The 14009-nt window shown below is 34.4% G+C and overlaps 1 protein-coding gene across 1 annotated transcript; it reads left to right on the forward strand.

Annotated features, from left to right (window-relative positions):
• Positions 1-221: 221 nt before the first annotated feature.
• On the forward strand, positions 222-1494 carry LOC130805534 (uncharacterized). Its single transcript, XM_057670310.1, has 3 exons — positions 222-277; positions 961-1390; positions 1483-1494. The coding sequence occupies exons 1-3, from the start codon at positions 222-224 to the stop codon at positions 1492-1494; spliced, it is 498 nt and encodes a 165-aa protein (XP_057526293.1).
• The last annotated feature ends 12515 nt before the right edge of the window (positions 1495-14009 follow it).

The following is a 14009-nucleotide window of genomic DNA, read 5'->3' on the forward strand; positions in this document are numbered from 1 at the left end:
TTAATGCCACATGAATTTTGGATTTTAACCATTGATTTCAAAATGGTTTCACTCTTAGCCCTTCATTATTTTTCTCATAAGAGTAAATAACTAAAAACTAGACCTAATTTTTCCGCAGCTCGTAGGAGCAAGGCGCAGCCGTGTAGCTTTTTCCCTTCCAAATTCCAATCGTATTTGCCATTGACGAAAGCTTCATCGTATCTGTCATTGACGAACGCTTCATGCCTTCATCGCTTCGTCGTGCCTACCATTTGACGAACGCTTCCAATCGTATCAGGTAATTTCACTTTTGTTCATATTTTTTCTGGGTAATTTGTATTTGTTTTCTTTGAAAAGAGCACATTTTGATGTTGGATGATATAATTGAGAGTAAGTATGTCTTGCATATTATTTTTCATGAAATTTTGTAAAAAAAAAAAATTAAAAGATGGTAGCTCATTACCATATGCTCGTTAGAATTGCTTCGTCCCTGGAAATGTTGATATAATTAAAATTGATATAATTCGTATTTGTTCCTGCGTCCCTAGAAATGTTGTAGCAACTTGCAAATTGCAAAATGTAGGTTGAATGATGGTAGTTCATTACCATATGCTCATTAGAAAATTTTGCTCTTTGAATATACTTTCTTATATTCCAGGTTGTTTATTTAATTTATAAATCACCTTAGGTTGTTGGATGCCTAGACTGTTCAATGCCTTTATCTTGTTGTTGTGTATCCTTTTATATTATCTAATTATCTCTTGAAGTGGAAACTCAAATTTTGTATGCTGTTGTGTTGCATTTTTGAGATCATACCAAACTAAGTGTTTAATTATCAATTTTTTTTAATATGATTGAAGTTTTGTGATTACGCCCTCTGTTTATGTGAGTTAGTCCCTCACTCACCTATATTAGAGCTTTCTAGAGTTGGTGTAGCAAATTCATTAGGTGAACCAATATAATTGTTTTTTATTTAAACAGGGATGGACTTATTGAGAATGAAATACCTAGTTCGAAAGCTCCTGTTACTTCAATAATTAATTTCGAAAATAATGAAGATGTTGAATGTGAAGATGGTTGTATTATTGGTGCTAATGGTAGGAAACTTACTTCTGCTGTATGGAAACATTTTACTCAGGTACAAGTTGGTAAAGAAATAAAAACAAAATGTAGTGGTTGTAAGAAGTTGTTTACTGGTGGTGGTAAAAATGGAACCACACATCTAAAGGATCATTTGAAAAGATGTTTGAAAGTGAAAAACTATGTAGATGTGAAACAACAACTTTTGAAACCAACTATGAAGGATTCTCCTAATACATTAGGAATTGGTAGCAAATACAAGTTTAATCAACAATATTCTAGAAATGCGTTAGTTAGCATGATTTTGAATCATGAGTATCCTCTTGCTATGGTTGATCATATTGGATTTAAGAGATACTCTAATAGTTTGAATCTTGATTTTAATGTGATCTCAAGAAATATAGTAAAAGCCGATATATTTAGGGAATACAATGAAGAAAGGCGTCGGTTAGAAAAAGTTTTAGCGAGGAACAAATCTAGGATTGCTTTCACAAGTGACATGTGGACTTGCACTAATCAAAGAAATGGGTACATGGCTGTGACAACACACTATATTGACGATGATTGGATTTTACAGAATCAACTTATCAGGTGTTTTTCCTTTACTTTAATCAAATAATATGTTATATTATTAGGTCTGCAAACTTATTTGATTTTATATGATGTTATTTAGGTTTCTTTATTTACCATACCCACACAACAAGTACACAATAAGTAAGACCTTGGTTGAATGCTTGAAAAGTTTTAATTTGGATGAAAAGATTTCTACCATTACCCTTGATAATTGCACAACAAATGATGCCGTAGTAGATGTTTTGCTTGAGAAACTTCAACCTTGTAAGCTTATGTTATATGGCTCTTTTTTGCATATGAGATGTTGTGCACATATTTTGAATTTGGTTGTTTAAGATGGTTTAGAAATAATTAGTGGTGCAATTGAAAAAGTCCGAAGTGTAGTTGCCTTTTGCACTTCATTGCCAAATATATATGAGAAGTTTGAAGATGCTTGTAATTATTGTAGAATTCCTATTACTAAAAAACTACAACTAGATTGTAAGACTAGATGGAATTCATGTTCTTATATTTACTTTCAAAATCTTTACTTTCAAAAGTCCGGTAAGAAGTATCCTACTGCCAATCTTTACTTTCAAAATCTATGTGAAATAAGGCTCAATTTAAGAATATGGTTGTGTTGTGGAAATACAGTAATTGAGTCCATGGTAAAGCAATGATTTTAAAGTTTGATAAGTATTGGGAAGTGGTTAACGGCATGTTGTGTGTGGCTTCAATATTGGATCCAAGAAGAAAATTTGAATGTGTGTCTTTTTATTTTGAACTTCTTTGTGAAGATACTGCTAAATTAGAATGTGAAAGAATTGGAAGGATTTTGAAGGATTTGGTTAATGAATATGAAACGGTGGCTAATGAAAAATTTTCTCCTTTTTCACCCTCATCAAATTCAAACAATAATAATAAGAGGATATTTGATGATTCAAGTGATGTTGAGGGCTTATGGGAAAAGCATGTTTCTAGCTAACCTAATAAAAAGCCACGTAAATGTGAATTAGATATATATTTAGAGGAGGAAAGACTCGTGGTAGATGAAAACAAATTCAACTTGTTAGGATGGTGGAATGCGGAATCAAGTAAGTTTCCTACACTTTCTAAGATTGCTAGAGACATACTTGCAGTGCCTATTTCAACTGTTGCTTCTGAGAGTGCTTTTAGCACTAGTGGTAGAGTTATTGCACCTCATCGTAGTAGGTTTCTTCCTGAGACTGTCGAAGCTTTGATGTGCCTTCAAAGTTGGAGGCGTATGGAATTCAAAGGTATTTAATTTTTTTTCATTAGTACGTACAATTAAGAAATTATATAAATATATTATTTATTAATCTTGTTATTTCTAATTTATAGACGCTAAAGCAAATCCCCTTCAATATGCACCAATTTTTTAAGACGAGGATGTAGAAGCTATAGAAGAAGAATGATAATGGGTATATGTTTAGTTTTGATTTATTTAAAATTAAGTTTTTGCTTACTAAATCATTTATGCTTATATTACTTTTTTTTATAAACTTGTGTTAGGGTACTAAGGATGGATTTAATGATGTTGTAGTCTTGAGCATGAAGAATTGAAGACTTCATCATTTATGTAATTTTTATGTTTGTTAATGTAATTTTAAGGAACTAAGGACTATTTTGTTTATTGTAATTGTAAGACTAATTTTTCTTATTAAGTTTGTTTTTAAAAGACATATTTTGTTTGTTAGGTTGTAATTAAAGACTAATCTACATCAATTTTTTCGTGGTTTAAAATCGTTAATATAGTATCGATAAGAATAAATCTTGGTAATAATCCGAACTCCGCCGAAGGTCCAAGAGTTCGAGTCGGAGCAATGTTGGAGTATGCATAATCCGACTCCGAGTGGAGGTGGACTGAAAAAAGTAGTCCGAGATTTATCCGGAGCAAAGTCGGGAGTGGATAGTCCGACCCGAGTCCGACCCATTGCCATCCCTAGGTTTCTAGGCTTCACCTTTATCTTTCAAACAAAATCAACCCACGTAAATCTAAAATAATCATCAACTGTAACTAGAATATAAGATTTACCTGTATGCTCCGTACACGCATTGGACCACATAGATCAATGTGTAAAATTTCACATGGTGTTGAAGTACTTACCATTTTCTTTGGTTTAAATAAACTTCTTACTTGTTTACCTCTAATGCATGCATCACATGTAGGACTGTGTTTGTACACAAGAGCCGGAAGTCCTTTAACTAAATCTTTACTTACTATTTCATGCATGGTGTGTGTATTTATGTGACCAAGACGTCTATTGCATAGCTTTGGATCATCTAATATAGCCTTTAAACACTTGAAATTTTGAGCTGCAATTTCCTTAGTATTCAAAGTATAAACATTATCATGTCTAAGGGCGGTAATAAATGTATCTCCGGTTGCAAGTTAAATTTTAGACCTTCAACCAAATAGACATTATCTATAATTTAGAAGGATTCTTACCAACTTTGCCAACACCTAAAATTTTGCATTTACCTTTGTTGCCTAGGGTAATCGAGCCATTGCACCTTTCTTTAATTTCAGAAAATAAAGAAACCTTACCACTCATATGTCTTGAGCATCCACTATCTAAGATCCACTTTTGCTTTTCCTACAAAACAAAAATAACAACCTTTCTCAATTTTACTTAGCCAACCAAGTGACAAATTTGGGACCATATTCGGGGTAGACCATGTTAGGTGGTCTTGTCCCTTTAGGAACCCATATTTTCTTTATTTGCTCACATAATTCAAAAGGAAAGGAATTCTTAATAATATAATTGTCGTTACGTCTGTAGGGACATGCAAACTTGAGATGTCATTCTTTGCAACAAAACGAGCAAGTAGGTAAGCGTCTATGTTTGTATGCACTCTTAACGAATGTGGTTTTACTCTTATAGTTATGTGTAACATTATTATAACCTATACCACGTTTATCATTAGATCCTTTTTGACGTGTAATCATTTTTGTAAATTTAGATTCGGAGTCATTTAGCTTTGTTAAGGCTTGTAAACTTTTCTCATACTCATGTCTCAAAATCTTTAGTTTGAATTCAAGATTGTCATTTTTATTCTGAAGATCAATGAGCTTTTTCATTTGGCTGATATTTTGTTCTTTCAAGACTTTGACAGTCTCTTCATATTTTAATGTTTCAGCCTTAAGCGATTCATTGATTCATCTGATCCCAGCAAGATTTGTAAATAACATTTACCTCTACTCTACTATCCAACAAAACTCTATGCACAGACTGATCAACGATGTCAACTACCATTACTAATGGATCTGAATGAGGATGTGACACCCCTCTTCAATCCTCTCTAGCGAATGTCATATCTGGTATAGCTGATGGCTCCTCTTGCTCTATTACTTCCATAAACTCTAATCTAGGTGCAATGGCAGCTCTCAAGTGAACTTCAGAATCCATCCCCCCCCAGATTTTCGAAAGATGACTATTGTATCATTCTTTTTCTTTGGGGCTGTTTCCCCCTCATTTCTAACTACCTCTTCTCTCCTCCTAGATCCACCAGCGGTTTGTCTCTTTGCTAATTCCCCTTCTTTGTTGTACTGCTGGAAATAACCTCTCTGAACCAAATCTTCTATGTTGTTCATTGAAAATGCAATGCTTTGTCTAATGTCTTGGACATTCATGGAATATGCAATATGCATCTAGATTCTTTCTTGCCAGCTTTCTCTAGATTGGACCCTACCATTTAGTATCATCCTTATTCAAATTGAAAATTTTTGCCCTAGAGTAATTCAGAGGTGTATATTCGGTATAATTATGGAGTCTCGGCACATCTAGATCTTTAATCCTGACCAGCTTCTTCCCTCTATCACTTCTATCATCTGGCTTTCTCGCCCTTTTTGAGCTTTTTCCTTTTTGCTCTTGGTGCATATCTCCTGTTATTGCTTTAAAATCTTCCACGTCCACATGGGAGTGTGCATATTCTCTGACTTCCTTCATTGTTTTCAAATACGTCCATTGATTGTTGAACTTTAAAACTTCACTCTCATGTCTTTCAGAATTCAGCCTGAAAGCAAATGTTAATATGTTTTCTTTAAGATTCAGCACTTGAAGACTTCCTTGTCAAAGCTTGAAACATAATTCCTCAACGATTCATCTTTCCCCTGTCTTATACTCATCATCTCTATGGATTGCTTTGTTCTAGCAGTCCTACATCAAAAATGGCTTCTGAACTTTTCATCCAGTTCATCAAAGCTCGCGATTGATCCATCTGGCAAACTCTGAACCCATTTCTGTGCAGTCCCAGTTAAAGTCAAGATAAAATTCCTACACCAACTAGCATCGATGTGACTGTCCGTGTCCATTTCATTATTAAATGCTGAGAGATAGGCATTTGGGCAGGTCTCACCCTTATAACTCAATTGTGCAGGGAACTTCACCCTCTTTCCTGCCATCGTAGCAATATCTGGGACAAAAGGAGTTTTCCTAAAAAATCTTATCTTCTGATTTTCTGAAAGTTTCGGTGATAAGCTTGAAATACATGGCGATTTTCCCTTCAATGAGTGTACTTCTGGCTGTATGCTCTCCTCTATTCGTGCAGATTCTCCTGCTCCTTATATTTTAAGGATAACTGTGAACCACCAATCCTTTTCCATACTCCAGACTAGCTAGGTTTTTTCCCTAACCTACTCATCACAGATCTTCTCTCAACCTTTTCCATCTTTCCTGATTCCCTTGTTGTTGCTTGAGAATTAGTTTTGTGATAAACGGTTTGTAACATCCCTGAATTTCCGACCCCTTAAAGAAACCAAAACCGTAAAGGACGGGAGGAAATTCGGGTGTTACATAAAAGAAAAGGAAAAGAATTTGGATAAATTTTAAACATTAACTTTAAAAATGTGAATGGAAATTTCGGCAGCATCTCTTTTAAAAATCGAACATGTGGTAGAGTACTTAACAAAATAAAAACATTAAACTAATGTAAGGCATCATTGCCTTTAAAATCTCACACCACGGCGGAATGATTCGTCGCTGGCTTCTCAAATCAACATGCCAAGCATGGATCATGGTTCCAGTGTCGACGTTTGCGTTTTAAAATGACTTAACTCCTTAAAACCATACAGAGTTATAAACTACGCAGCGGAAATACAATTATACAAGGGAGGACACAAGGCCTCATAACAAAACATATACGACCAAAGTTTACAAAAGATAACAAGAGCTACAAAATCGAAAGATAACGGTATGACACAGGTTATGCTTCGCCCTCATCACTCTCCCCCAATGCAATGCAATGCAAAAGAAGCTCTAATACCTGCTAAGCCTGTCTATGATCCTCCTGCTGCTCGACATTAAACCATAGGCCAATGTGTCATAGCAGGACAATCATAGAATGTCATCAACAATCAAACATAAACACAAACATGTACACGTTAGTAACTAGCATCAAATATAATAAGGCCAACTGCTAGATAACATTATATTATAAAACAACATAAGATGATTTCATAAGACACAAGCAAAGATAGTAACCGTTTATCGGCCACTTATACTTCTTAATTTCATTACGTGCTTTCCAACCCGAACCATGTGTTCTTGGTAAAATGCAGGTGTTCACGCTTCTCTTTTCAAACATAAACTCTTGCAAAACACGTATGGTATCAACTCGACCAAGGCATTAACAGAATACTTAACACATGACCTTATAGAGCTTGTCTATCTTAAGGTAAGTGCGATCATAGTCTGTAATACCCTTGAGGTATTTTAACTTAGGCACACTTCACACTAGCATAAACTATTCTATCAGTAAGTTGATGTTCTATCAATGAGTAAATATTCTATCAAAGAGTAAACGTTCTATCAATGTGTAAGCTTTCTTTCAAAAAATGAACCTTCTATCATTAAATAACTTTCGATCTATGAATAAACTTTCTATCACTGAATAACTTTCTATCAGTGGATCTTTCTCTACTTCCTGGCATAGTGACACGGCCAAGGGCGTTGTCGGCCATCCGGCGCCCAAGGCAAAGTATGAGCTCATGCCCCCTCTAGCTGACCCTCTCGGGTCCTACATTCGGGAAAAACTAACACACTAGGGTACTAAACCAGTGAAGAGGCCACCATATTGGGGTTTGCAAAGCCTGCATGGTAACACCTCGGTAAAGGGGCGGTATCAGCCATCCGGCGCCGAGTGACCCAAGCATGCTCATACCCCCTTACGGTGGTCCCGTCGAACCTCACCTAGGGGACTACTAATCAACCGGACATAATCCAGTTGAGTCACGTCAGCTAATCATAATCTAATACTTTATCAGATGGGAATAAGTTCCACTTTCGACTATTAATGAGCGCCCTAGGATAGCAGCACGCCAAAACCCACTAAGCCACTCAACAAAATATGAAATTCACCTTTAAAGGAGTCATTCTAACTCCAAGTAAGGCATAATCCAATTCTTAGATAAATAAGGGAGTGGTCCCCGCCTCCTACTAACACTCTCATTCTCTATAGCCATTCTATGCGCAAGGATTTCATAATTGATAGCTCTTCATATAAAGTGTACTCACTAGTATCTCATAGTTTCAATGCAATGTATATTATCACAATAAACAATAATGTCTTAAATAAAATTGCATATAAGGGTTAGTTACTGCGTATACGTACCTGTAAGTGTCACTGCACGATCAAAAGTCACAAAATCACCCAACTAAGGCTCTACTTTCCTCTTACGAAATAGGCACCTAAATAAGTTATGAGTAGAACTAATAAGTTCCCTTAACTACTTTGCCATACCAAACTAAATGCGCAAGTAATCACTATCACCCATTCAGCATGAGTTTTCGATTACTCTAACACACACACAACTCAATCAATACAAGTTAAAAATCATTAACTCAACAAAACATAAGTCTTCCCATCAATTTAAGAGAAAAAGGGATCATGTGAATCATTCCTTTACATTAACCAGTTTGAGTTATATCGATCCACGTTGCTTTAAGATAACATATCAATTCACACTTAAATCTGGCGATGTTAATGTAGTGCTAATATGACGAATCTTAAGTTTATCACATCGCAATATCATCTATTATATTCTTCAAGGTTAGGAAGAACTATAATCAAGACATCATAACAAGTAACTTTAATAATTCTAAACAAGTTGACACTATGTTCATAATCTTACTAACATTATGCATTATGACTTCAATAAGAACCTAATAAGGATACTTGTAATTCACAACAATCAAACCACAACAATTAGCAACTATTATTCCCAATTTAACAACCAAAATCACTTCCATAATCAGCTACAATCATCACCATTACTAATTATCACAACATCAATCAATCGACTAAGTTTCAAAACAACTTTTAAGGTTATTTAATCAATCATCGCACCACCCAAAATATAGCATAAAACACACATCATTGGTGATTTCATTTCTAAATTCAAACCCTAGTCATTTCGTGTTCAAAGATAACATATTTAATTAGTACCCATACTACGATTCAAAGAAACTAATACACAACCAACACATCACCCATAGTTTCAAATCACACTTCAAACCCTAAATCATAAACATGTTCAATTCATTAATCAAATTCTTACCCCTAAAAAGATTCAATGAAATTAACACAAAACCAACATCCAACTCAATACACTTAATAAAACTCCAATTAAAACTAGAAAATTAATTAGAGAAAATAGAAGAGATGGCTTACAATGTTAAAACTAGAAAAAATGGTGAAGAGGGTAAGTGTAGTGGTGGATGGAGTCACAGCTCAAGGCTGCTGCTGTCACAGCCGCTAGTTGTTAGCCGCAGAGAGTGAAGCGGTTGCTGGTGATGGAAGGGTGGACAGCTGTTCACTGTGGTGTGGCTGCCGGTTGGAAAAAACGCAGCGCAGCTACTGTGGTGAGGGTCGAGATCCAAGGCCAGGAATTGGGGAATCTTGCAGGAGGTGCCGTGCAACTGGCCGACAGTCACAAGGGGCGGTACACAGTCAGCCTTGGCGGCACAGTAATGGGAGAAGAGAAGAAAGGAGGGAAAGAAGGAAGAAAGAAGGAAAGTGAAGGGAGGCGTGATTCTTTGTGAGTGAGGAAAGGAGTACTCACAACCCTAACCCATCCTTTTATATTATTTATACACTTATTTATTTATTTATTTATTTATTTATCTAGGTTCATTTTCTTGCGAGGCCCGACTAAATAAAACTCATCTTCGTGTGCTCACACATTTTAAATAAAATAATTATTTTGATTCGAACCTCTTTATTTAGAAATCGTAATTGTATTTTTTAATATAAATATATGTTAATATTTAAATTCGTATATGAAACGAGTTTATTAAAACTACTTTTAAATTAATTTAACATAATTATAAAATCCCCAAAAGTTAATGACATTAGAAAATCTCAGGGTGTTACACGGTTTCAGTCCAACCCTTCTGGATGTGTGTCCCTTGCGGTATTGAGGTACCTAAATTAGGCGGAGTTCTATACCAGGCATATTTCTTTCCTGGCATAGATTCTCCACCATCTTCCATATGAATGCTTTTGTATTTATGAGAACCTTGTTGAGTAGATTCTTTCACTATCTCTTTCTGACTATGAAGAGGAATATATGATTCATCTCCATCTTCCTGCTTTTTGCTCGAAGAAATTTGTTCTCCCAATAAAGGAGTAACCTCCTCTCTTCTTGTTTTGATGGCATTAGCCATCGCAGTTGCTAACTAAACTAATGCGTCGCCTGTTAATGTGAACTGGGGTTGGATGACCCTGATTCCTTGTTGTAACTCAAGTGTTGCTTCTTGTGCTTGGGATGTTGACACATTTTGTTGATCCCTTTGTGAACTCTGTGATTGTCTCATGGAATGTCTTTCATCAATCATTCTTTGAACCATACTATCACTTTGTGCAGATCTTCTTCTTTGGATTTATTTCTGGGATGTCTACTTTCCCCAGATTGATTTGTTTTTTGACTTTGATTTTGAGAATGAGTAGGCATCTTCTCGATGAAAATTTTTAAAGTAACCTTTTGGCTAATAAAGAAAAAATGGTCCTCCTTCTAGCACCAAATTGTTCCTATATCTTTTTGTGGAAGAATTAATTATGAACTTAGTCCCCTGATTTTAGAATAATCAAGAATTAGTAATGTAGAAATCTGTCTTTGCTATCTCGCCAAATTATGCAATAAGACCACTCCTGAAAATGCATTTTCTTGTAAGAAGAAATAACGGGTTAGCAGGGTCCGAAATGTTTTTCCGAGGACCCACTCCGACGCCCAAGTTAGTATTTGTTCAACACAGTTTGCCTAATAGATCCTTCCGAGAGCATAGTGACTACAAGATGGATTACTACTTAGGACTTATATTGACGTGAGGTCTTTGTGAAAAGATGATTACTGAAAATATTCTTTAAATCTCAAAAATTTTCTTTTAAACATCAATGTGAGTACTTAGAAGACAATTGAAATCACTCTTTTGTAATTATGGTTATGTTTTTTATGCTCTTCTGAAAAACAATATGGGTCCTTGAAATTTAGTTGCAATAACTCCCTTATAATATATTACATAGAGTTCTTTTGTGTTTCTTTCAATAGTAGAAAATTAAGTACCTCATTTATGGGTCCCATGTGCCATATTTATAGTCTACCATTTGAGTGTATAGAATGTTTCATCTAATTTTCATCAATCCTCAAAATTCCCTTGCAAGCTCGTGTAGTTATCTTTTGACGTGTTGATCTTTTCTCTCTTTTTTTAGTGGCTTTTCTTCTATTTTAGGCGGCGCTTCTCACTTCCTTTCTCAATAGGTGTACTACTTTGTATCGATTTCAACTGTAGACAAATGTTCTCATATCCTAACGTGAAGATTTCATGCACTATCCTACTTGATATCCGTTTACGTTCTCCTCAGCCTTCCCAGATTCCTAACTCTAAAGTTCCCAAATATTCACTTAATCTTGTTATTTTCTCCTAGATTAAACTTGATTTTTTCTTCCCAGATGATTTTCTGGCATAATTACTCATGGCTAATATTTTACACACACACATCCAAATGATAATTATAATAGGATTAGATTCATTAACTATCCTTAAGTCATTGTTTCAAAATAATTTGAATTAATTCTAAATATTTAGCCAAGATTATCAAGTGTTCTTTATTAATTATAGAAACTCAACAATTCAATCCCATATTTCTTTTATATGTGTTTAACTTTGTACCAAGAAATTGAAATTAATTTTCAATTCTCAAATACACTTGAAACACAACAATTAACACATATAATCACGTAAGTTTCACATGCACTTTAATCACATAAATTTTTAACATAAAATATTCATGCAAATATTTTTAAGTAATTACGTAAATTACCCCCCCATACACATGGATAGTATTTAATTTGCTACCCCTAAGTTCATGCATTATCATTCAACATTCTAAGTTCCATACGTATATAAGCAAAATGATCAACACTTAAAGGCTTTGTAAAAATATTAGCTAGATGTTTATTCGTAGGAACAAGAGATAGAGATATATTACGTTTCTCCAAATGATCACGTATGAAATGATGGCGTACCGCAATATTCTTTGTACTTGAACGTGGCACTGAATTCTTTGTTATACAAATTGCACTTGTGTTGTCACACTTAATTGGTATGCCCTTGAGATTAATTCCAAGGTCTCAAAGCTGTTGTGCAATCCACAATATTTGTGAGCAATATGCATCGATTGCAATAAATTCGACTTCGACTATTGATAAAGCCATAAGTTTTGTTTCTTTGAATACCATGAGATCAAAGATGATCCTAAGAATTGACAGGATCCTCATGTGTTTTTCCTATCCACTTTATATCCTGCATAATCTACATCCAAAAAAAAAACCAAAGCAACATAGCTACTACTAGGGTACCATAGACCAATGCCTTTAGTCCCATCTAGATATCTAAAGATTCTTTTACACTTATAGGTTTATTTGCACTTTTGCACTGGTCCATATTATACTTCATTAAAAGATCTCTAACATACTTACTTTGACAAGTAAATATGCCATTCTTCTTTTGTTTTATTTGAATTCCAAGAAAGAATGTCAAGTCTCCTATCATGCTCATTTCAAACTCTTTACTCATAATCTCAGAAAATTCCTTGCATAAAATATCATTGGTAGCTCCAAATAACATATCATCAACATATACTTGAAGAATAAGAATATCTTTACCTTTAGTTTTAATAAATATATCAATTTCACCTCGTTGAAAGTTATTCTCAAGTAAATGTGAGCTAAATTCTATCATACCAAGCTCTTGGAGCTTGTTTCAAACCGTATAATGCTTTTTTAATTTAAATACATGATTAGGAAGATTAGCATTTTCAAATCCAGGGAGTTGTTTATCATAGACTTCTTGTAAATAGCAATTTAAAAATGCACATTTAACATCCATTTGATATAATTTCATGTTCATGTAAGAAGCAAAAGTAAGCACAATTAGATTCTAATCCAAAAGATTCATTGTAATCAATGTCTTCCTCTTGATTATAGCCCTTAGCTACTAACCTTGCTTGTATCTTATGATCTCTCCATCCTCATTAAGTTTGTTTCGAAAAACCCATCTAGTTCCAATGATGGTGCGATCATATAGTCTTTCAACTAAATCCCAGACTTTTTTTCTTTTCAAATTCGTTTAATTCACTTTGCATTGCAATAATCCACTTCGGTTCCTTTATTTCTTCCTTAACAATCCTTTGGTTCTATAAGAGAAAAAAAAGCAGAAAAAGTTTTTAAGGGCAGATCGAGTTTGTATACGTTTTGCTGGATCACTAATATTATTTTCTAGAGGATGTTGAGATGACAATCTGAATCTTCTTATAATGGATGGTATGTTATCATTATGAGAGCTAATTGACCCTTCCTTTAGAGAATCCTTAGTTCGAGTATAAAAAACAGAACGTTCAGGTTTTCTTTCCAAGTCTTGAGCATTAGTTTTTTGATTAGGTTGTGCGTCTTCAATGTGCTCAAACTATTTATACTAGACATTTTCAAGACTTTGTATTGGCTCTTGCATATTTTTCTTTCCATCTACAGCTTGTTCATTAGCATCTTCTTCATCACTTTTGTCATCAAAATGCTTATTAAGATTTAAGTCATTGATACCATCACTTAATATACCATTATCAAACTCATCAAACACAATATGTATGCTTTCTTCAACCACATTTGTTCGTTTTTTTAACACTCTATAAGCCTTACTATTCAATGAATATCCTAGGAAGATTCTTTTTTGTGCATCAAATTTGCCTAAGTTATCATTATCATTATTATAATAAAATATTTACAACTGAAGGGTTTAAGGTATGCAATATTTTGTTTTTTTTCCTTTAAATAGCTCATAGAGAGTTTTCGTTAATATGGGTCGAATAAGACATCTATTAAG

Source organism: Amaranthus tricolor, chromosome 2 (genome assembly GCF_026212465.1).
Source record: "Amaranthus tricolor cultivar Red isolate AtriRed21 chromosome 2, ASM2621246v1, whole genome shotgun sequence".
In the NCBI taxonomy this organism is placed as follows: domain Eukaryota; kingdom Viridiplantae; phylum Streptophyta; class Magnoliopsida; order Caryophyllales; family Amaranthaceae; genus Amaranthus; species Amaranthus tricolor.